We start from the raw sequence: 23,685 nt of genomic DNA on the forward strand, positions 1-23,685 counted from the left end.
GAGTAGGATTCTCTCAAACACTTTGCTCAACGTCGGGAGGAGGCTGATGGGTCGATAATTCGCCGGTAAGCTCCTGTTTCTGCCCGGCTTCGGGACCGCCACAACGACAGCTTTCTTCCAAGCTTTAGGAAACCGCATTTGCTCAAAGATGGCGTTGAAGAGAGCTACTACATACAAGATGGCTAGCCTGAGCAGCAAGTGGAGGACTCTCCCATCAACATTGTAATGTTCTGGGGCCTTCTCCTGGGGCAACCGTCTAATGTGTTCAGTGACCTCCCGTTCAGACGTCGATACAATGGTGACATCACCATGGCCTCCATCGAGGAAGGCAGCAAGTCTGGTCACGACAGTTTGGACGTTCGTCAGTTTAACTGGTTCCACAAGTGGCCGGAAGTTTGCCCCAAAAGTCGTTGCCAGGGCCTCTGCTTTAGCCGCAGGCGTGAAGGCAGGTCCATCCATGGTAGTGAGTGGCGGCAGTTGTGGGCGATGCCGAGTGAGGGAACGGACAATCTCCCACGTATCAGCCCCAGGATCAACTGAGGCAAGCTTCTCCTCCCATTGGCGTATACGATGGGCAGCAAGTGCAGCCTTGATGGTGCGGCGTAGATGGTTGATTCGACGCTTCAGCTGAGATTAGATTAAATTAGATTAATACTTGTTCCATAGATCATGAATACGACACTTCATAATGATGTGGAACGTGTCAGTTAATAAAAGATGTCTGTACAAGATATTACATTACGAAAAATATTGCATGACACTAATGTTTAAGTTGTTTTTTTTTTTTTTTCATGCCAAACTCTGTTAAGGCGATTTAGTTCCCGGATGAGATCCTGGATGTCCACAGGGAGAGCTGGGGCTGTCACAGTGGAGGTCCTTGGAGGCAGTGTGGAGTTAACGACAGCTGTGGTAAGAGCCGTGTTCAGAGTGTCGATAGCAGCATTGACGTCTGTGTCTAACGATGGTGGCTCTTCTGGGAGGTGATCCATAACAAGCTGTTGGAAACGTGGCCAGTTGGTCTTACTGGTGTCGAGCTTGGCTGCATGAGGAAGTGGATCGAAGTGTAGTTGTAAGAGCACTGGCAGGTGGTCAGAGTTCATAGTATGGAGTACTTCTGGTGTGACAAACCAGTTTACGCCTTTGACAAGACAAATGTCCAGGACATCTGGAGCGTTGCCATTTGGAGGATAGTGCATTGGCTCGTCAGGTCCATAGAGGAAAGCTCGTGCCCTCTCGGCAGCGTGATAAAGACGCCTCCCACTGATGTTCCGCCGCGTCCGCGAATTCCAGATCTGGCGCCTTGCGTTCATGTCTCCAGCGAGGAAGAGCTTGTCTCCAACGCGGAGAAGAGTGTCAGTGTCTTGAACGATGAGGCGATGAGGTGGCCTCGTGGCGGTCGGTACATGGGGAGTGAAGGGTCTATATATATAAAGGGGCTGGCGGGGGGGGGGGGGGGGGGGTAAGTGCAAACTACCGCATAATCGCATACAATACTTGATCTCTTAAATTTCTGTCTTTGTAGCCTCGAGTGGCGGCTGAGGATGGAAAACCAGCTGAACATGTAAACAAGCTAAACATGTAAACACGACAGCGAAAAACGGTTTCCAAAATTCGGTATTCGTCTGCTGGAAATTGTGTCCTACGTAAACGTAGCAATCGTCAAGAAAATGATGAAAGTAATATTTCCAGCTACAGCAGGTGAGGAAGTTCTGTGATTGAACTACTTTGATAGCAATGGCATCTGAGTGCGGCGGTACGAGTGAGGCGGAGAAAGAAGTATTTGAAAAAATTGCAAATAATGACGCAGACGGCTTAAAAAGCCTTCTATTACAATACAAAATGAAACCTGACGTATTTGATGAAAATGGTATGACGCCACTTCAACATGCTGCATACAAAGGAAATAAGGAAATGGTGCAAATGTTATTAGATCAGGTAAGTGTCAACACAGTGCAGACGCGGTTTTGAATCAGCTGTCAGTCTTAATCGAATATTTAGAGCAGAGCAGGTGGCAGAATTTTTGTTTCTGTTTTCGCAATCAAACTAATCGTTTAGGTGTTATCAATCAAAATTTAAAAATTTTAGATTTTTGTCATGTTTTCTTTATTAACAAATTTTCAGGGGGCCGACGTAAATTCTGGAAAACATGAGCATGGCTACACTGCGTTACACTTTGCGGCGTTGTCAGGGAACGCAGAGTTATGTCGCTTATTGCTTATGGCAGGGGCCAAGAGTCATGCAACCAATACAGTTGGAAGAACAGCTTCGCAAATGGCCGCATTTGTTGGTAACGAACTTTGATTGTTTAGACAACTGATCTCATTAGGTTAACATTGTATTATTTTTAGTAATAGACGCCATGCTATGCTTCGTGTGGTATCTTTATGTCTGTGTTTCCCGAACTTAACAGCAGTTATTTCTAGCGTGGCAGTTTTGTAGGTAATTTGTTCAAAGTTTGTTTAAGTAACCGTGGTGTAGTGCAAATTACATAATATGTGACGAAACTTGAAACTGTTATAACTTTACAACAAATAGCAATGTCCCCCCCCCCCCCCCCCACACACACACACACAAAGAAATCTCACTGCTTCCAATTTGTCATGCGTAAAAGTTTGCATCTCTAGTTAATAAGAGGCATGACCAGTTGAACACGAAAATAGTGAGCTACATATTGTCATTAAAGATTTTGCAGCCAAGTGTATTGTGTTACTGTACAGAAAAAAGATAGTTTCATTTATATATCTCGAGGCTAAAAGTCTGTATAAATAAACTTTAAGAAAGATATTGACCATTGTATGTTTGTTTTCATTTTTAAAATTCAAATTCATGGAATGCAGGAAGGAAGGCAGTTTTGAAGAGAAGCTTTTATTGCACCTGGCTTATTTGTGCAATAGCTACCATCATTTTTACTGACAGTCTTGTGTTGCCCTAATCAAAAATTTTTACAGTATGATTCCTTGAAATGGCTTTAATTACTCATTTAGGGATTGTGTTGAAAAGCTGGGAAGAAGCCACTAATTTTGATTTTTCAGTTTCTGCTTTACTTGCCAGTGCATGCATCTTGTTTCTGTGTGTGTATGCATACAGTTGTAAATTCTTTGTTAATATATTTTACTAGGAATATTATCTCATATATTATTGACAGATACTATAATCTTCTGTTGAAGCGAAGTGCATGTTGCAGTGAAAGGCCATCTTTTATTTCTAAACACCTTTATACCAATATTATCTCTTCTACATAATAAAGTTTGATCATCTTCCTGATAACAGAAGCCGGTTTGAAGAGCTTATTACTCATTCAATCACTAGTAGAGATGAGTCACTTGTACTGTGAGCTGGAATGTCTACAACTCAAAGGCAGTGCAGCTCTGAAGGCACTGACCTCATTTTCGGCAGGATGAAGTTGCATCCTGATTTGGATTCCCCACGGTTTACCTGGATCACTAAGGCAAATGCTGGGATGGTTCCTTCGACAAGACTACAATTGACAACCTGCCCTAACCCCCATAGGATACCTGCCCTATCCTCGTAAAGTATCTTATGTATGATGTGTGTTGTATATTTTGTCCTATTGATTTGCACTTATTACCTTGGCAAATTTAATATCATTGTGCAATGATCCTTGGATGAGAAATAAATGAAGCACTTACAGGGAATAGTTGCAAGTCCCAGTCCCAAGCATGGAGGAGATTTGGTGGGTTACTCATTACATTTTGGCGTAGGGAAGCAAACTGTGTAATTTGACACAACTAGAGTTGCAATTGTTATTGGAATAAATCAGAGAAATTACTCCACTAACTAAGAATGTCCAAGGCCCATCATCCGCAGCTATCAGTATGACAGTTCTTCCAGTGATCAGCTGTGGTGAGGTTTATCACGTTTTTCAGATGTTCATGCTGCGAGATTCTCTTATGTGACTCATTTTGCTTTCGACTGCACTTGATTAGTTTAGCAACTGTTCAATAGAGAAAAGTCCTCTTCCCCATTTAATCGCCAAGTCAATTCATTAGCTAAAAGATGCATGGTTTGTATTGTCATAGCAGATAGTTGTCTGTATAGTGTTATGATAGGCAATGAAACTTAACCCAACATATACTTCAGAATAAAAGAAGAGAGAGAGAGAGAGAGAACAAAGGAAAACAGGGAGATGTTACCATACACACCTGAGGGAAATTTATCAGCTGACCATCAAAGAATAATGGCAATTTTGTTTTACTCCATATGAAAACATTTGCCGTGAGGAAACAGTATCAATGCCAGTGTTTCCTGTCACACTACAAAGCAATGCCCTGAACTGTTGAAAACAATTGACAAGAAAGGCATTTGCAAGAAATTTGTTTACTGTGTGATTATATCAATCCACAATCTGCACTTGGCTCAGAGGGAAAATTTTGGAGCATACAGCATATGATACACATCCTCCTAGAGATACTTTCACTTATTTAAAAAGTTGAAAGAACACTTGGATGGAGATAATTTCATTGATCACATTGAGGTTCAAGAGACATCGAGAAAATTATTTAGCGACCAGGAAAAAACTTGTAAGGTATTAGAGGGAGGGAATGAGAAGTGCAGTGGCCCTGATAGTGATTATGTAAAGTAGCAGCTAATTAATAGTGCAATTTAACTATAGCACATCAGATATATTTCATTTAGTTCATATCTTGTTGCTTGTTTCACCTCAGTAATGACATCAGTTCGGAAGGCTCCTTGGGAGACAATCTTTCTCTCAAAGGAGAGAGCTAGATGCTGTGTGGTTAACTTTCTCAGGTTGAAAACCATGAAATATTCTAGATATAATAAAGAAATAATAAATCACTGTACAAGCATGAACCAAATTAGCCACTGGGAGTTTATGTCAAAGTATTCAGGACACTTAGATGTGTATGTTTGTTGGCAGACCATGGAATATCAGCAAAACCAGCGAAGACCTTTGCAACTTTAGGGTGCTAAGATGTATGTTAATAAGCAAAAGTGCATTATAGGATGTGTTCTAGATTCCGCTTAATCAGTTTGCACATGCTGTCAAATCATACATGTCAGTCAGAATTAATAGTCAGTATTTCTCACAGCTATAGTTGATTGAGGACGCTTGCATATTGGGGCAGGAATTTTTTTTGAAGTAAACAAAAAAAAAAAGTGTTTCTTACTTACTCCTGAATTTTAACATATGCTAAATTCAATAACATCCGAGACTGTGAATTTAACCCCCCCCCCCCCCCTGCCTGAAGTGATACGAATTATGCCCTAACAGTGTCAACATGAGAACAGCTTGATGCAGAGTAAAGTGTGTGTTACCTTGTTGACCATTATTCATAGATGCTTAACTTGGTTAATCACATACACATCCTGATCTGCATCTACATGGATACTCTGAAAATCACATTTAAGTGCCTGACACAGGGCTCATCGAACCACCAGTGCACATATTATACATACAGGTTTAATAATTGATTAAATACCCTTAAATTTGAAGAATAGTGTACTTCATACACTTATGTTCAGAAAATACAGTACACCTTGAATGGCTAGAGATCGGACATTCATATTCACAGGACATTTGCATTAGAATGTTCTGCAGAAATGATAAGCATTTCAGTCATCTTGGTTTAGCAAGTGTCCTGTTGCCTAGTAGGCACAGGCCCGCCATTGGCCCTGATAACTTTTCCACACGTGATGGCATCAATGCGTATAAGCCGTGTATCCATGCTGCATTCACCTGGTTCCAAAGTTCATCTGTGGTGGTTGATATTCTGCACCCATCATTTCACTGTATCCCACACATTTCTGATTGGCGACAAGTCTGATGATCTGGTGGGCCAGGGCAAAATGCTGACATGGGACACCAAGAACGCACACGTTCATGCAGCAACTTGTGGTCATTTATTGTCTTGTGGCAAAATGACATTTGGGGTGTTGTGCAGAAATGGTATGGCTGTTGCAAGATGTCATTTACGTAGGTCACGTTGCTCACAGTACCCTGGACACAAACCAACTATGATTTGTGATTGTACCCAGTCACACCCTACTCCCTAAGGCCTTGAGTTGGTGCTATGTCTTGTGCGAATGCAGTCACTGATATAATGATGCTGCCTTCCATGAACCATCACCCCTTGCACTGCTGAAACACTTCATCCCACAAAAGCAGCAATTTTCTGGATGGATGCATAACATTCTTTCATGCCAATAATGCATCCTCTTTGAACTCACTGATTTAACAGTACAGTTCACACATGCATCTATGAGGCACTCTGCACATATGTTCAAGTCACCCTGCTCCATTACCTACAGTATAACGTGACAATTATAGTCGCTGGCACATTTATCGGTAGGTGGTGTTGCGCCACGATATTGATGTTGACCTTGAATCCACGAGCCGACATGGTTCAAGAGCTAATCATTTCTGCAGAACATATTAATATACATGTCCTGTGAATACAAACATACTATATCTATTCATTCAGAGTGTTCTGTTTTTTTTTCTGAAAATGAGTGTACTGTGTTGTCTGACAGATGCATCTGGAAGGTTTGTTCCTGGTGCAGGCATGCAAAAGGCCAAAGTTGAGGTAGTGGATTCTATGAATACATAGTTTTACAAACAAAGAAATCATGAGGTCTTTATTATTTTTTTTAAAAAAAATAATAATAACAGTGTGACTGGACCCCAGTCATGAAATTTCTTTTTTATTTATTTATTTATTTATTTTTTTGTTAGGGAATAAGTAGAATCAAACAGACCATTCATTCTTGGTGAGAAGCTCTTCATGACTCTCATTAGATGATATATACTTGTGCTGTCTGTTGGCAGCATTTGTCATTTACATAATTATCTATCTGTCAGGCAGGAAGAGTGACAGTCAGGTAAGTATTGTTGGGGAGGGGGGGGGGGGGGTGAAGAAGTAGTGGTTCAAAAATGGTACTATCAGGCAGAGATAAGCAGTTAAGCTTTCTCATATCTCTCTACATCTATATCCCTGATGATGCTAAGGCTGTTCTGGTTGATTGGGGCTGGGGAAGGGTTGCGATGTGTGATGCAGGAAATTGCTACACTGTAAAAAGATGGTGAAAATGGGAGAAGCAGTTGAGAGCTCTGGTTGGAATGTGTAAGAATTTAAGAGCATAGTGCTGAGGATTAGATACTAGTGTAATTGGAAAAGTTAAAGGTCTTTGAGAAAGGGTTTGGCATCCAGATGTAGAGATTTTTGTGGCATTGGCAAGGATGCTAAGGATTGGAAGGGATTTTGGGAAGAGATTCATATGAGACTGAAGCAAAGGAAACTTCCCCAGTCTGGCAGAAGTATAATGAGAAGGAAGGGATAATGGTGAGATTGGCCAAAGAAAAAAAAGTGCTAGAAGAGAGGTATCTAAAATGAAAAGCTGTAATCTCAGATTGATGCTGTGTTTCTTGACTTCAAGAGTATCTTCAGCATAGTTTCACATCATCACCTACTAAACAAAAAACATGCATGCAGAATAGCTTAACAGATACAAGATTGGATTGAAGGCTACTTGACAAACAGCTTAATACATTGTTCTTAATTGAGAGCAACAGCAGCTAACTGACAATCAGATTCACATTTGTGACTGGATTCGGGGCTTCCTTGAAGACAGAAATCAATAGACATACATGTAGACTTCCCCAGCATATACTGTTGATGAAATTTTCTCGGGCTTTGGTCTGCTTGGCTGTGTTGAAATTCTGTGATGTTTTGTTGACTGTCAGATCCTCTTCTTGGCATAGTGTCGAGATGGCGCAGGCATCCCATACAGAGCTGTGGCCATATCTTCCCACTCTTTCCTCCCCTGGTGTGGGGGTTGACAACCTGTGGTGGGGATTGTGGATCATTGGGATCGCTGTTTGACCATCAGTGCATTCAGTCTTGCCCAGACTCATGAGACATCAATTGATGGGTGCATTTTTGGCATACATCTCCTAGTGCAGGTTTCCTTGCCAAACTTAGGTGGTAGCCCTCCTCCCTGATGATAAGATTGTAATGGAACCTTATTTCAGTTGATTCTTTGAGGGTGCTCCCCCAAAAGCCTCTAGCTTAGCACACCATTTTCGTTTTCTCAAATTTTAACTTCTGACCCTCGTTGAGGTTGTATTCTGCCACACAGGTGTGCCCAGTGAAAGTGTTCCAAGCAGCAGTATATTTCCCCGGTACACTAGTGGTCACACTTGCAAGGGATGCTATATATAATGGATATTTGCAGTTTTATTTTGTTCTTTAGCGAGCCAAGCATATTTTTATTATTCGTGGTAGATGGAAGATGGGCTGGATGTTGTTTTTCTGAGAATTCTCACAATTTTGGTTGAGGGAGGCACAATACTGAGGATGGAGGCAAGTGCCTCTGCCTCTTCTTTGCAGATGATTCTATCATTCGTTTTCTTCAATACACATCTAATCTGTGCTTTACTGTACTCATTTTGTTGAAACACATCTAAAAGGTGTTGTCCTCTCAGGGGACTCACCACTCTTTTGCATGTGTGTTCATGGCAAGTTATCGCAGCACCTCCAACCTTTCCTGTGATGTAGTCTGTCATCACTTGACTACCTATCCTTCTCTTGCTCTCTTTCTCATGGTGACAGGTTTTCATGTCGGCCCAGATATTTCCTTTCTTCGAATATTCTGTCATTCATTGGTTGAAGTAATTTTTGATGTCATCCTGGGTTTGACCTACATTTTTCAAATTTGTTAGTTGTGTCCAACCAGGGAAGAACACTTTAAATAGTGTCTACTACATGCAGTGTTAAAATTCGTCTGCGCACAATATCTGCATAGGTTCTTATTTATACTTCAAAATCTACACGGTAGTCATTTGAGAGGATGAGGTTGTAATGTACCCTTTCCATTGAGTGCCCTGACGACACAGAGATCACACTGATGATGCCTGAGCTGCTAGCTCCCCATGCATATCAAGTAATAGAGGCCCTCTACCTGGGGTATCAGGACTCTCAGCAGTGGCCATCAGGCCAGATGGCCTTTGCTGTATCTGGGTGGTACTCGTGGGGAGAACCCTTGATCAGAGTAAGTGGCCTCAGGATGGACATTTTGCACATGAAACATACTAAATTACACCAAGACAATGGTCATTCTTATATGGTTGTCACATCAAACAGCAATTGAAAGTTCATTTTGTTTAGTTACAATCCTACTTCTTTCCCTACCCTGGCTACCTCACGGGAAGAGAGACAAGACAGACGTCTAGGAGCTGAACAATTTATTCAATACTTAGTATTATCCAAACTGATGAGGATACTTTTACAATGGCAAAGCCATTAGTTTTTGCAGAGCATATTGAAGGTAAATTTGGAGAAATTAAATCATCAAGAAAAACACGCAATGGATCACTATTAATTAAAGCTTCTTCAGCTGCACAGTTTGCAGCCCTTCAGGCATGTGAACGTGTGGTGACATATCAGTGATCATTGCTCCACTCAAGAATCTGAGTATGATGTAAGAAATCATCTTCCACAAAGACCTTATGCTCCAAACTGACAAGGAGCTGCCTGCTGATCTTGAGTGGTGAGGCAAATGTTTTGTGCAATATGTCCAGAAAGGTTCCAAGAAAGAAAAGAAAATAGATCCAGGCTCCTTTAACTTAGCATTTGAAGGGAGCGTCCTCTTGGAAATAATTAGTGTTGGTATGCAGGTGTAATGTGAAACCTTATGTCCCACCGCCAATGAGATGCTTTTGATCAACTATCTGTATGTCAGTTGCATGCAGCATTATCCTCTACATTGACCAGTTTATCCAGTCCTCAAGAAAAATAAAATACAAGAATATAAATCTATTGACCACCTATCATATACTGAGTGAGGCACGTAAAAAATATGAACACCTGCATCCTACTGGTATGATGTCCAGTTACGTGAAAGTCACAGCTGTCACTCCCTCTGCCTCAGTTTTTTTTTTAAGCCAGTTCTCCCACAGCCACTTTTGGTTCCTGCAGCACCACTTTCAGCAACAACTTCCCACACCTGGCTGGAGGAGCAGCTTCCTCCTCCAGTGTACTACCAGTGACGGGGCTTTCTCTTGCGACCCCTCTCCCATGAAACTGACAGATCAGAGGTCCAATGCCTGCAAATGGTTGAAGGAACCACAACCACCACAGCCTGTGAGTCAGTGAGCTGCCCGCTCTCCATCTGTCCTGAAGCTCATCACAGATAGTCCCTCGCAAGAATTCTGGCCACCAAAGGCTATGGGCGGGGGAGGAGGAGGAGGATAATGAAGACAAAGCCACTCCGGTGACTCAGGAGGTGCCATATACCCTCCATGCTGTCATATTTAGAACCAGTGCTCATTGATGTTCTACTGCCGTTACTAACAGGTATTGATCCTGTGGCTGACCAGTCCTCCTGGCCCCTTCATGCCTAACATGGACATCCATAATGTGATCATTCAATGGAAATATAGTGAGTACTACTGTCACCTGGAAGAACTACGTCACTGTCACCTGGTGGAACTACATCACCATATTTCCTCCTCTTCGGCAATATATGTTGTTCTGCAAGAAACTCGCTTCAGGACAACCAGTCCCCAACAATCAATGGCTATTTTGCATTCTGTTGGAACCGTGCTGGACCTGAGAGGGCATCTGAATGGGTCTGTATATTTGTTTGCTCATATGTGGTCAGTGAATGGACTCCCCTTCACACCACATTGGAAGCAATAGCAGTGTGAATTCAGATGACCTCAGTGACCACCATTTGCAACATTTACATACCTCCAGACAGGCCACTAACTTGATTTGACTGCTGTAATCCATCAGCTTTCCCTCCCTTTCCCCCTACTGAGGATTTCACTGTGCCCAACCCCTTGTGGGGCAGTATTACTTCATCTTGTAGGAACCCTGTACTTGACTATCTTCTTACCCCCATGATCTTTCTCTCCTCAGTGATGGTACACCTATACATTTTGGTGCCACCCACAGCACATTTTCAGCTATTAATCTTAATGATCTCATCTGCTGGTCTAGTGGTTTCACTGCATTGTCCACTACTTTCTGGTTGAACTTGTCACTTCCTTGATATTGCCAAATGGACCAACTACCACACTGGGTGCTTCAAAGAGCCAACTGACAGTTGTATGCCTCTCTCTGATGTTACCATTGCTCCCTCTTTCTCAGATTGCATCATCAGGGATGTGCAAGACGTGTCAGATGATATCGCCCTTCCAGAGCTGCTATTTTCCTTTCTACAGGTCCCCTCCACTGCAGCCAGTGCTAAGGTGGACCTAAGACCTAGCAAGAGCTACTCAGTATCATTGAAGAGCCCTGCAACATTCAAGCAACATCCTTTACAGACCAAATTTATCACTTTTAAGTGACTTTGTGCTAAGACTTGCTGTGTAACTAAATGCAGTAAGAAAGAATGCCGGGAGTGCGTGTTTCCTCCAGGAACATATACCTCTTCAACCCAGATGTGGGCTAATCTTCCTAGTCGTCAGGGCTGTCAATGATCAATGACTGTTCCAGGTCTTGTCCTTCAGGATGCTCTTTGTACAAATGTGTCAGTTCCTGCTGAACACCTTGAGATCCAGTTTGTGACAACATTGGCATCATCTTCTTATCTGGCTACTTTTCTACTGCAGAAACGACAAATTGGAGACATCCCCATATATGTTTCTGCCTCATCTCATGATACAGCCCCAGGCCCTGATACAATTCATAGTCAGATTATCCAACACATGAATGTTACTCAAGTTAATACCAAGAAAATAGGCTCTGTCCTGAGTGTCACTCTCTTCTTCTTTGTCACCAATGACTTAGTGACCTCTGTTGAGCCGCTGGTCACTCCTGAATTGTGTGTCGATAACTTTTGCACTTGGTACTGCTGTCAGTCACTAGCCTCAGCTGAACACCAGCTCCAAGGTGCCATCCGATGGACCCTTTCCCAAGATTTCTAATTATCTCCTGCAAAAACCATGGGTCAAGTGTTTCTGTCATCGTGCCACAGTCCATCCTGACCCAGAACTCTACTTGGGTAACTAGAGCTTGAAAGTTGTTTAAAACATTCTCGGACTTCATGCCGCATTAGTTCAGGGTAAATCCTCGAACACCATAGTCTTCTACAAAACTGCTGCTGTGGTGGCTTTATATAGCCCAGATAGCTTCTGATTGGTCGGTAATTACATCATGCAGTCGCAGATGGTGTCAGCTTCTGCTTTCATGGTGTTGCCATGCCCACTGTAGTGTAAACATTGTAACGAATATCTCTGGCTCTTCCTACAGAGAGCTCACCTCCATGCACAGCTAAGATCATATCTGCTGTCAAGGTTGAAGATTTTCACACAAATTCTTATTTCTATAGCCTCTTTAGAGAATCCCAATATGTAGGAGCCTGATATCAAAGCTTTTGTTTTGTAAACACTACTTTGTTTGTGAGGCTGTACTCAGCAATTGCAGATTTCTCCAGTTCTCGATTTTTAATATGTCATTGATGTTCTGCGCAGTGGTTGGAAACTGTGCAGACCGAATGACCAATTTAATTGCTACCACAGTCACAAGGATGCTGTAAATCCCAGGGATCCTGAGGCCAAGACTGTCCTTAGCAGTGTGTAGCATCTCCTTCATCTTCTTAGAAGGTCAGAAAATAGATATGATACCTTGTCTTCCCAGGACTCTGGCTGTTTTGCTAGATGGAGCACCGCAGAATAGGTGGTGTGCAACCAGTGGCTCATCATGTGAATGTTCAACAGTTTCACATTTCCTTTTCTTGGAGAATGCTGACTTCATATCATCTGAACTGTAGCTCTTCTTTTGGAGCACATACTTCTACATGTACATCTACATTTATACTCCGCAAGCCACCCAACGGTGTGTGGCGGAGGGCACTTTACGTGCCACTGTCATTACCTCCCTTTCCTGTTCCAGTCACATATGGTTCGCGGGAAGAACGACTGTCTGAAAGCCTCCGTGCGCGCTCTAATCTCTCTAATTTTACATTCGTGATCTCCTCGGGAGGTATAAGTAGGGGGAAGCAATATATTCAATACCTCGTCCAGAAACGCACCCTCTCGAAACCTGGCGAGCAAGCTACACCGCGATGCAGAGCACCTCTCTTGCAGAGTCTGCCACTTGAGTTTACTAAACATCTCTGTAATGCTATCACGGTTACCAAATAACCCTGTGACGAAATGCGCCGCTCTTCTTTGGATCTTCTCTATCTCCTCCGTCAACCCGATCTGGTACGGATCCCACACTGATGAGCAATACTCAAGTATAGGTCGAACGAGTGTTTTGTAAGCCACCTCCTTTGTTGATGGACTACATTTTCTAAGGACTCTCCCAATGAATCTCAACCTGGTACCCGCCTTACCAACAATTAATTTTATATGATCATTCCGCTTCAAATCGTTCTGCACGCATACTCCCAGATATTTTACAGAAGTAACTGCTATCAGTGTTTGTTCCGCTATCATATAATCATACAATAAAGGATCCTTCTTTCTATGCATTCACAATGCATTACATTTGTCTATGTTAAGGGACAGTTGCCACTCCCTGCACCAAGTGCCTATCCGCTGCAGATCTTCCTGCATTTCGCTACAATTTTCTAATGCTGCAACTTCTCTGTATACTACAACATCATCCGCGAAAAGCCGCATGGAACTTCCGACACTATCTACTAGGTCATTTATATATATTGTGAAAAGCAATGGTCCCATAACACTCCCCTGTGGCACGCCAGAGGTTACTTTAACGACTGTAGACGTCTCTCCATTGATAACAACATGCTGTGTTGTGTTTGCTAAAAACTCTTCAATCCAGCCACACAGCTGGTCTGATATTCCGTAGGCTCTTACTTTGTTTATCAGGCGACAGTGCGCAACTGTACCGAACGCCTTCCAGAAGTCAAGGAAAATAGCATCTACTTGGGAGCCTGTATCTAATATTTTCTGGGTCTCATGAACAAATAAAACGAGTTGGGTCTCACACGATCGCTGTTTCCAGAATCCATGTTGATTCCTACATAGTAGATTCTGGGTTTCCAAAAACAACATGATACTCGAGCAAAAAACATGTTCTAAAATTCTACAACAGATCGATGTCAGAGATATAGGTCTATAGTTTTGCGCATCTGCTCGACGACCCTTCTTGAACACTGGGACTACCTGTGCTCTTTTCCAATCATTTGGAACCCTCCGTTCCTCTAGAGACTTGCGGTACAGGGCTGTTAGAAGGGGGGCAAGTTCTTTTGCGTACTCTGTGTAGAATCGAATTGGTATCCTGTCAGGTCCAGTGGACTTTCCTCTGTTGAGTGATTCCAGTTGCTTTTCTATTCCTTGGACACTTATTTTGACGTCAGCCATTTTTTCGTTTGTGCGAGGATTTAGAGAAGGAACTGCAGTGCGGTCTTCCTCTGTGAAACAGCTTTGGAAAAAGGTGTTTAGTATTTCAGCTTTACGCGTGTCATCCTCTGTTTCAATGCCATCATCATCCCGGAGTGTCTGGATATGCTGTTTCGAGCCAGATGATTAATTTCAGAATCCAAGTGGTCCTTGCCAAAAACAGTTTTTGCTCTGGATACCAGTGTTTTTAAAGCTGTTCTCTTCTGGACTTGGTGGTGAAAACTTTGGGTGTTGAGATATAAATCAGTCTGTGTTGGCTTGTAGTTAGTATGCTCTTATAACTTGGATGTTGTTGGAGAGTCTCATTGTTGTCTCTTTTTGATAGAAAGCTGACTTGGTTGCATTAAATGTGTCAGCTGAATACTAGCTTAATGCTCTCTGCTTCCTTGCCCACACTTTGTCGGGTGCAGATTGTGCTGCTCTTCTCCGTATTTACTGGACCCTGGTCTCATCCCAGCTGTACCATGGTTGCCACATTCATGGCTCAGCAGCACCTTTGGCTTTGAAATTGTTAGACCTGATCCACCATGTTGGATTTCAACAGGCCACTCGATCCTTCCAGAATAGTCCCATATGCAGTCTCCTCACTGAAGTGAGGATACCACCCCTCAAGTGAGATTACCATTTGGAAGGCATCACACAGCCTTCTGCCAGAATATCTGCCTCTCATCCCTAGAAGTGTACCCCGTGTTTTCTTGTGCATGCCCAAGCCCCAATTTAGGACCAATTTATTACAGTTTCGTAAAGTCTCTGTCACCCCATGGCCGTTCGGTGTCTGTCACATCCAGTTCTTCAGGAGTTTCAGGGTGCTACCATCTTGTGCACTGACTCCTCTAAAACTGTGGAAAGACGGGATATGCCTTTCAACACCCTCCTGTTCAGGTAAACACTTTGTTGTCAGGAACATGTAGTGTTTTTATGTTGGTGCTGATAGCTGTTAACAGAGCCCTTAACTTTGTTAAATGAGCCTCTCTTGACTGCATAGTGACTCAGTGAACAGTCTTTAGGCCACTGACAAATGTTACCCTTGTCATTCTGTGGTCTCCACAGTTCATGACCTTCTCACTGAACTTAGTTATTCTGACTGCTCAGCTGTCTTTCTCTCTGTCTCAGGTCATTTTGGTATCCCAGGGAATGAACTGGCTGACCATTTGGCTAGAGGAGTGATTACTCAAACACCCCCCCCCCCCAATTCAATTTGCTCATCCAAGTCGCAGATTTATGGTTGCAAATAAGACCTCTGCTCACTCATGATCAAATAATTACTGCCTGGCTACTGCCAACTCTAACAAATTCGGTACTGTTGAGGAGACTACTACTGCATGGTATTCTTCCTTCCATTCCTCCTGGGAGGAATCCATCATCCTATGTCAGCTCTGCATTGGTCACACCATGCTAACCCATAGTTCTGTTTTACGTAATGAGCTACTCACATATAGTTGTGGAGCCTTACAGATAGCAGTCATAGCCTGGTGTTTCGCCCCTTCTTCTGGCCCTCCACAATAGGCATGGCCTTCTCAATTCTTGTGTCTCAAATACTGGCAGATGATTCCTGGATGGTTTAATTAGTTCTCCATGAAAGTGGCTTTTATTTTCAGATATAAGGTTTTAAGCAACCTTTGGAGCAGGGGCAGGATGATTGGGGTTGTGGCATCTCCCACTGCATTCAGAGTCAGGGGGCCTCAGACCCAACGTCCTTGACCAACTCCCTCTTTCATTCCCCACTTATTCTGTTTTATTTGCATTTAGGTGCGGTTTGTCAACTTTTCTGCTGCACCTTGTTTTCTGTTTTAATGGTTGCACTCTCGTGTGAATAGTGGGGACTCTTCAACACCTTGACTTTGCTGGAGCAAGTGTGTGATGTCTGGGGGTAGCCCAACTCTGTTTACATGCTGAAGCACAGGGACAACCACCTACTGCCTTACCTATTTCTGTCCTCTTGTGTTTATTATTGACAGTCCAACTGAAATCCATTAAATTTAAAAATCTTTCTTGATTTTATTGTTCTCAGTGTATTGACTTGAAGAAATTCTCTGCTGTGTAACTGTCTTCGCCCTTCATTGGGCAAGTGAGGGTCAGATGTGGTGAGGGGTGTTTTTCACCATTGGATAATCTCTGCTCTGACCTATATACCTGCCTGATCCATATGCTTCTCCGTAAATACTTTCTCACGTCTGGTATTAGTATTGCCTTCTGTGCCTCAGTCTTACTGCTCCTATGGACTTCCATCATGAGAAAATGTACTTTGCGGAAGTCACTAATTCCAGATGAAGTACCCCTGGATTGGGGAACTGATGACCTTGATGTTTAGTCCTTTAACCTCCAACCAGCTAGGTGGGGAGTCTGTCTTTGTCACAAAGTGCATGTGCTATATGTACTAGAGTTGTCACAACAGTGTACTGCTGTGCTGGATGATGACAGCTCTTTACATGAAAGTTGTATGCGGGTCTTCTTTTTGTAGACTGTACATCCTATTGTACCATCTGCTTTTCTTATCAGAATGGCCACAAATGGAAGACATCCATTCTGTTCTAGTGCCATTGTGAAGTGCTTGTGGTCCAGGAACTTGTTTAGGTCATATAATGTATTCAAGAGTAGCATCACATATTTGTAAAAATGTACTAACAAAATTTCAGTTTGGTTTCCAGAAAGGTTTTTCAACAGAAAGTGCTATAGATGCTTTCACTGATCAAATACTAAATGCTCTGAATGAACGAACTTCACCCATTGGGATATTTTGTGCTCTATTGAAGGCTTTTGACTGTGTGAATCATGAAATTCTTCTAGATAAGCTGAAGTATTGCGGTAATAATGGGACAGCGCATAAATGGTTTAGTTTATACTTAAATGGAAGAATGCAGAAGCCAAAATTACCAGTAAAGTAGTCTGCAAAAATCAGCAAAGTCCTCTGATTGGGGAGGTATCAAGAATGGTGTCCCAAAGGATTCTGTCTTGTCTCCCTTGTGGTACATACAATTCTGTACAGTAAATGGCATAACACCATTAATAAATATAGACTTTGAACAGTAGTCTGTTGCTAAGGCAGAATATTCAAAATTTCTGGGTGTGTGGATTGATGAGAGATTGAATTGGAAGAAACACATTGATGATCTGCTGAAATAGTTAGGTCCAGCAACTTATACTGTTAGGGTTATTGCAAATTGTGGTGATAAACATAACAGTAAATTAGCTTACTGTGACTATTTTCATTCACTGCTTTCATAGGGCATCATGGGTTGGGGTAATTCATCATTAGGAGAAAAAGTATTCATTGCACAAAAGTGTGTAATCAGAATAATAGCTGGAGCCCACTCAAGATTACCTTGCAGACATTTATTTAATGAAGTTGGGACATTCACAGTACCTTCGCAATACATATATTCACTTACAAAATTTGCTATTAATAACCCATCCCAGTTCAAAAATAATAGCAAAGTGCGTAGCTACAACACTAGAAGAAAGGATGATCTTCACTATTCTGGGTTAAATCTGACTTCACAGAAAGGGATGAATTATGCTGCCACTAAAACCTTTGGTGATTTGCCAAATAGTGTTAAAAGTCAGGCAGATAGCCAACTAACATTTAAAATCAAGTTAAAAAGAATTTTTGAATGACAACTCCTACTCAGTTAATGAATCTTTAGATAAGAAGATAAAAAAATTGATTTTATTGTGTAAAGGAAACTTATGTTAAACTGACATATTCCACATCATTACGAAATGGCACATTCATTAATGGAACAAGTATTAATGTAATGTGATGTAATGTAATCTCTGCCCTGTTCCCACTCAAAAAAAAGGTGTCACCCACATAATGGAAGAAATGTTGAGGTTTAAGCTGTGCAGTTTTTAGGGTCGTCTCCACAAAGTGATCCATATACACTGACGGAAAAAAATTGCAAAGCCGAAACATAATTAATTTGGAGTAATGAAGTTTTGGGAATACACATCTGTTGGTAACATATTTAAGTGATTAACATTGCAGTATCATGAGTTAATGTAACTGTAAGGTAAGCTATTGCAAATGTGGAATGCTGGTACATTAATAACCGGTGTAACCACCAGGATGTTGAATGCAAGCATGCAAACATGCATACGTTGTATTTGCACAGATGCTGGATGTCAGTTCGTGGGATGAAATTCCATGCCTATTGCATGTGGTCGGTCTATACAGGAACGATTAATGCTGGTCGTGAATGATGCTGGAGTTGTCTTCCAATGATATCCCTTATGTGCTTGATTGGAGACACATCTGATGATCAAGCAGGCCAAGGCAACATGTTGACACTGTGTAGAGCACGTTGGGCAACAACAGTAGTATGTGGATGAGTGTTATCCTGTTGGAAAACACCACCTCGAATGCTGTGTGTGAATGAATGGCAGCACAACAGATCGAACCACCAGGCTGATGTACAAATTTGCAGTTAGGGTGCTTAAGATAACTGCAGAGTGCTCCTGCTGTCATACAAAATCACACCCCAGACCATCACTCCAGTTGTAGCTCTAGTGTGTCTAGCACACAGACAGGTTTGTTGCAGGCCTTCTGCTGGCCTCCAAACCAACACACGGTCATCACTGGCAGTGAAGCAGAACCAGCTTTGATCAGAAAACACAACAGAACTCCACCTTCCCCCCCACCCACCCAGTGAACTCTCGTTTACACCACTGAAGTCGCAAATGCCAGTGGTTTTGGGGCAGTGGAGTGCACTCTACAGGGAAGCTGGCTTGAATCTATCCTTGAAGTAACCAATTTCTAATGTCTCCCCCCGCCCCTCCCCGCTGTGTTGCCAACTGCTACTAAAATTGCTGCTGTAGATGCAATACGATGCGCCAGAGCTGTATGCCAAACACGATGGTCTTCCCTCTTGCTTGTGCCATGTGACTGTCTGGAGCCCAGTCTTCTTGCAGCTGTACATTCCCGTGACCACCGCTGCCAACAGTTGTGCTCAGTGGCTACATTCCTGCCAAGTATTTCTGTAATATTGTAGAAGGAACTTCCAGCTTCCCATAGCACTATTACGTACCCTTGTTCAAACTCAGTTAAGTGTGATAATGGCATCTTTGTTGTCTGAAAGACATTCTTGAGTAACATCTATACACCATGTCCAATCTCAAAGACAAGTAATGCTCACGACTGTTATAGCATGTGTTTAAAGCAAATATGATTTGTGTCTTCATAGTGCCACTTTTGTGGTACTAGTGCGAAATTTGAATAGACATCATCTTTCCAATGTAGGCAAACACCTACTATGTTTTGTTTATGTCACACAACTTCTTCTTTGTGTTGCAATTTCTTTTTCTGGCAGTGTAGAAACTGGCAATTGCAGGGGAAAGTGGTGAGCGCATGGCTGGCTCTTCAGAGAACTACCCACCACATTTGAAGTAGGTTATGGTGAGTATGTGTTCAAGCAGCTTCCCTGTTCAAAATGATCTCCTAAGGGTACCAAGGTGTCTCGAAATGGTACATGTGTGAAAAGAGAGAGTACTTTGAAGCTCACCAGCAAATCATCCTTCTGCAGCTAAATTTCTTTCAGTACAATCATAAATTTTGACAAAGTTCTTCAAGTGAAAACTGCAGTGTCCCACTATGGGTTTCAGAAGTGAGGCTGGATACTTGGCCACCCCAAATGCAGGTCCATTAATGCTGTTGATTATAGAACACAGTGGAACATCTTCTTTACGAATTTTAAGCACTCCATAAAAGTGTGGAGGTTTTGGAGCCTTTGTGTAGAGCCACTTCGTATCTTCTTTCCTTAGAGCTGAGTTGTGAAGTGAATCTATTGTTTTTCTGTTCATCTTCGGTGTTGGGACATTCTTCCAGCTTCCTATATGCCAGATCCTGTAGTAGAGTGTTTTTTTCTGGTGGTAATTATAGATTCACTGATGATCTTGTATGCTTCCCGCCTAATTTACTCCACCTTTCCACTGGAAGCCCACAGGTTGCTTGTTTAACACCAGCAATAATGTTCTGTTTTGGTATTGTGTTTGGAACAAGATTGAAGTTCAGCCCTATGGAGAGGGTTGAGGTTGTGGCGGTATATAGTTATTTCTTCATCAGGTTGACAATTGTTCTCTTATCATTGACACCCTGGGTCTTCATCTGAACTCCCACCAACCTCTCAGATTTTCCAATTGTATGGTGTCAGCACACTATCTTTGTATTTTGCTGTTGAGAAGTGAGCTGTACTCTGTATTATGATACAATACTCGGTATACAGTAGCATCACTTGGTAACATGGCTGCAACACATCAGGAAAACACCATGCTGCATCTTGCAACGCTGCAAGAAATATACTAGATGCATACATCGGGGGCGTAAAGATAAATCAGCAGTAACAGAACACAACCTCAATGAGGGACATAAGTTAGACTTTGAGAAAACAAGAATTCTGTGCTGAGCTAGTGGCTTTTGGGAGAATATAGTTGAAGAATCAATTGAGATAATGACAATTTTGTCAGCAGGGGCTACCAGCTGTTTGGCATGGAACCCTCCACCCACCCCCACCCCCACCCCCACCCCACCCCCCGCCGTTCATTTCCAGTTTTGTCAATGTCAGTGAAACAAAGAAGATAATGTGAATGTTCTTCATCTTTAGTTATTCATTTTATAGTGCACGGACAAAAAAACATTCAACTCTTTCTTAGCATGAATAGTCATAAACTCAGTAGTGTAGGTTATAGTAAAATGTCATCATGTAACTTGACCTAGTTTCTGGAGTACCTGAAACTTATATCGTTCCTTGGGATTTTCTTAAATAAGCCTTTGGGTGTATTGAGCTGCTTTTCTGCAAAAGTATGGTTACTTTTTCTCTATCCTTGTCACAAAAAAGACTGATTTCTTTATCTGATGATGGATACTCTTTACATTTTTAAACCATTAAAAAAATCTTAAAAGCATGAAAGACTTACCTGTGTTAAGTACCTATACATGTACACTCATTTCCTTGTTGTACATTGAAAAGTATCATGTTGAGTAGTTTTCCATTACTTTCCTTATAATACCCTTTTGCTTGAAACCAATGCATACAGATTGACGGTTGGAAAATATGTTCTCTGCAATTCAGCATTAAACAATTTGGTTAGCATATATTAAAACAAACTTTATATTTTTAATGTAAACCGTTTAACTAGATAGTTAATGTTACACAAAAGTATTATACAAAACAAGGAAAAATCCATCTTTTATAGTTTAAAGGGAGACTGAAGCAAATATACTGTCAAATATGAAGGTGTGTCAACTGAATAATTTAACAACAAAAATAATCAATTTTTGACAATATAATGTAATTAAACAAGTAAAAAATCTACTCAAAAACAAGTGGCGGCAGAGCACGTGTATAAGAGGGGGTTATACTTAAGCAAGCTTTCGGAGCCAGTGGCTCCTTCTTCTGGCAGAAGGGGAAGGAAGAGGGGTGAAGGAAAGGGACTGGAGAGTTTAGGTAAAGGGGTAGATTTTGGAAAATTCACCCAGAATTGCAGGTGACTTAATGGACAGGATGAGAAGGAAAGACTGATTGTTGGTGACTGCACCGGATGACATTCGAAAACCTTGAGAGCTTAAAGGTGGAAGACAAGATAAATGCAAGACAGGATCACTGCTAAAACATCATGCACGACTTAATAGGAGTGAAATACTAAATGCATTGTATGCAACAGAGGTGGGAGGGGGACATTGAAAAATTGACAGGTCAGAAGATGAAAGATGCAGAAAAACTAAAACAGAGTGGAAAAAGTAGTAGCTATGGTGAAAAAACGCTGTGACTCGGAAGTTAACATAAATTAAGGCCAGCTGAGTGACGAGAACCAAGAACATGTAGTGCTAGTTTCCACCTGCAGAGTTCTGAAAAACTGGTGTCTGGCGAAAAATTCAGATGACACATGTGGTGAAATGCACTGAGTTCATGACTGTCACATTGTAGAGTATGCTCTTGCAACAGTACATTGTGTGTTGCCAGTAAACACCCTCTGCCTATGTCCATTCATCCTAACTAGTAATTTGGTGATAGTCATGCTCATGTAAAGGCCGGCCAGTGGTCACGTATCAGCTGGTATATGATGTGTTGTTTCACAGGTGGCTCCCCCTTTGATAGTATATGTTTTGCCAGTTCTACTTCACCTTTTAGGGGGAGACATACTAACAGATCATGGGTATGGCTATGGGAACCAGGATGGCTCCTTCCTATGCCAACCTTCTCGTGGAACGCTTGGAGGAGGATCCATAAGCCTTCAGCCCCTAGTTTGGTTTAGATACATTGATGACATCTTTGCCATATGGATTCATCGTGAGGCCTATCTGTTAAAATTCGTGGAATTTCTAAGTACCTTCTCCCAATTAAATTTCACATAGTCCTGTTCCGAATCCCATGCCACTTTCCTTGATGTTGATCTCTTCGTCACCAAAGGCCTACTACACACTGTCCACATTAAAACTACTAACAGACAACAGTACTTAAATTTTGACAGTTGCCATCCTTCCCATACAAACTTGGCATTTGAGGAAAACATATTTGTTCAGCTGCAGACTCTTTACAGCAATACCCCACCATTCTCACCTCACCCTTCACTGAACATAATTATCCCACCAAGCTAGTTCAAAAGCAGATTCCCCAGGCCATCATATCCAATCCTGAAAAAAACAACTTCAGACCACACCACGTGTCACTCAATTTTAGCCTGGCTTGGAATGTATTAATCAGCTACTTCAACACAGCCATGACTTCCTAAAATCATACCCTGAAATGAGATCCATCCTGTCTTGAGATTTTGCCCACCACACGTATAATAGCTTTTCGTTGCCCTCCCAATCTCTACAATATTCTTGTCAGACCTTATGTTCCTTCTGCACCCATCTCCCTTTCCTGTGACCATCCCCATTGCAAAACTTGCCCTATGCACCCTCCTACCACTGCCTACACCAGCTCTGTAGCTGACAAAACATATACAATCAAAAGGAGAACCAGCTGTGAACTGACATGTCATATACCAGCTGTTATGTAAACACTATTTGGCCTTTTACAAGTGCGTGACTACCACCAGATCATCAGTTAGGACAAATGGGCGTAGGCACAGGGTGTATACTGGCAACACACAATATCTTGTTGCAGGGCATTCTCTACAACATGGCAATCGTGACATTGGTGCCTGTTTTACCATACATGCTGTCTTGATGCTTCCCCCAGACATCAGTTTCTCAGAACTCCGCAGGTGGGAACTAGCACTAACACATGTTCTTGGTTCTTGACGCCCACCTGACCTTAATTTATTTTAATTTCTGAGTCTCAGCATTTCTTCACAGCAACTACTCCTTTCTGTACTCCATTTTAGTTTTC

At 42.0% G+C, this 23,685-nt stretch overlaps 1 protein-coding gene across 1 annotated transcript in view; it reads left to right on the plus strand.

Moving 5' to 3' along the window:
* Positions 1–1,604: 1,604 nt before the first annotated feature.
* Positions 1,605–23,685, plus strand: part of LOC126235091 (ankyrin repeat and MYND domain-containing protein 2-like) — a 62,621-nt gene continuing 40,540 nt past the window's right edge. Inside the window, exons 1-2 of the mRNA XM_049943828.1 lie at positions 1,605–1,935; positions 2,122–2,287. Coding sequence (XP_049799785.1) covers positions 1,735–1,935; positions 2,122–2,287 — 367 coding nt within the window. The 5' untranslated portion in view covers positions 1,605–1,734. The remainder of the gene's footprint in view (positions 1,936–2,121; positions 2,288–23,685) is intronic.

Source organism: Schistocerca nitens, chromosome 1, assembly GCF_023898315.1.
Source record: "Schistocerca nitens isolate TAMUIC-IGC-003100 chromosome 1, iqSchNite1.1, whole genome shotgun sequence".
NCBI lineage: Eukaryota > Metazoa > Arthropoda > Insecta > Orthoptera > Acrididae > Schistocerca > Schistocerca nitens.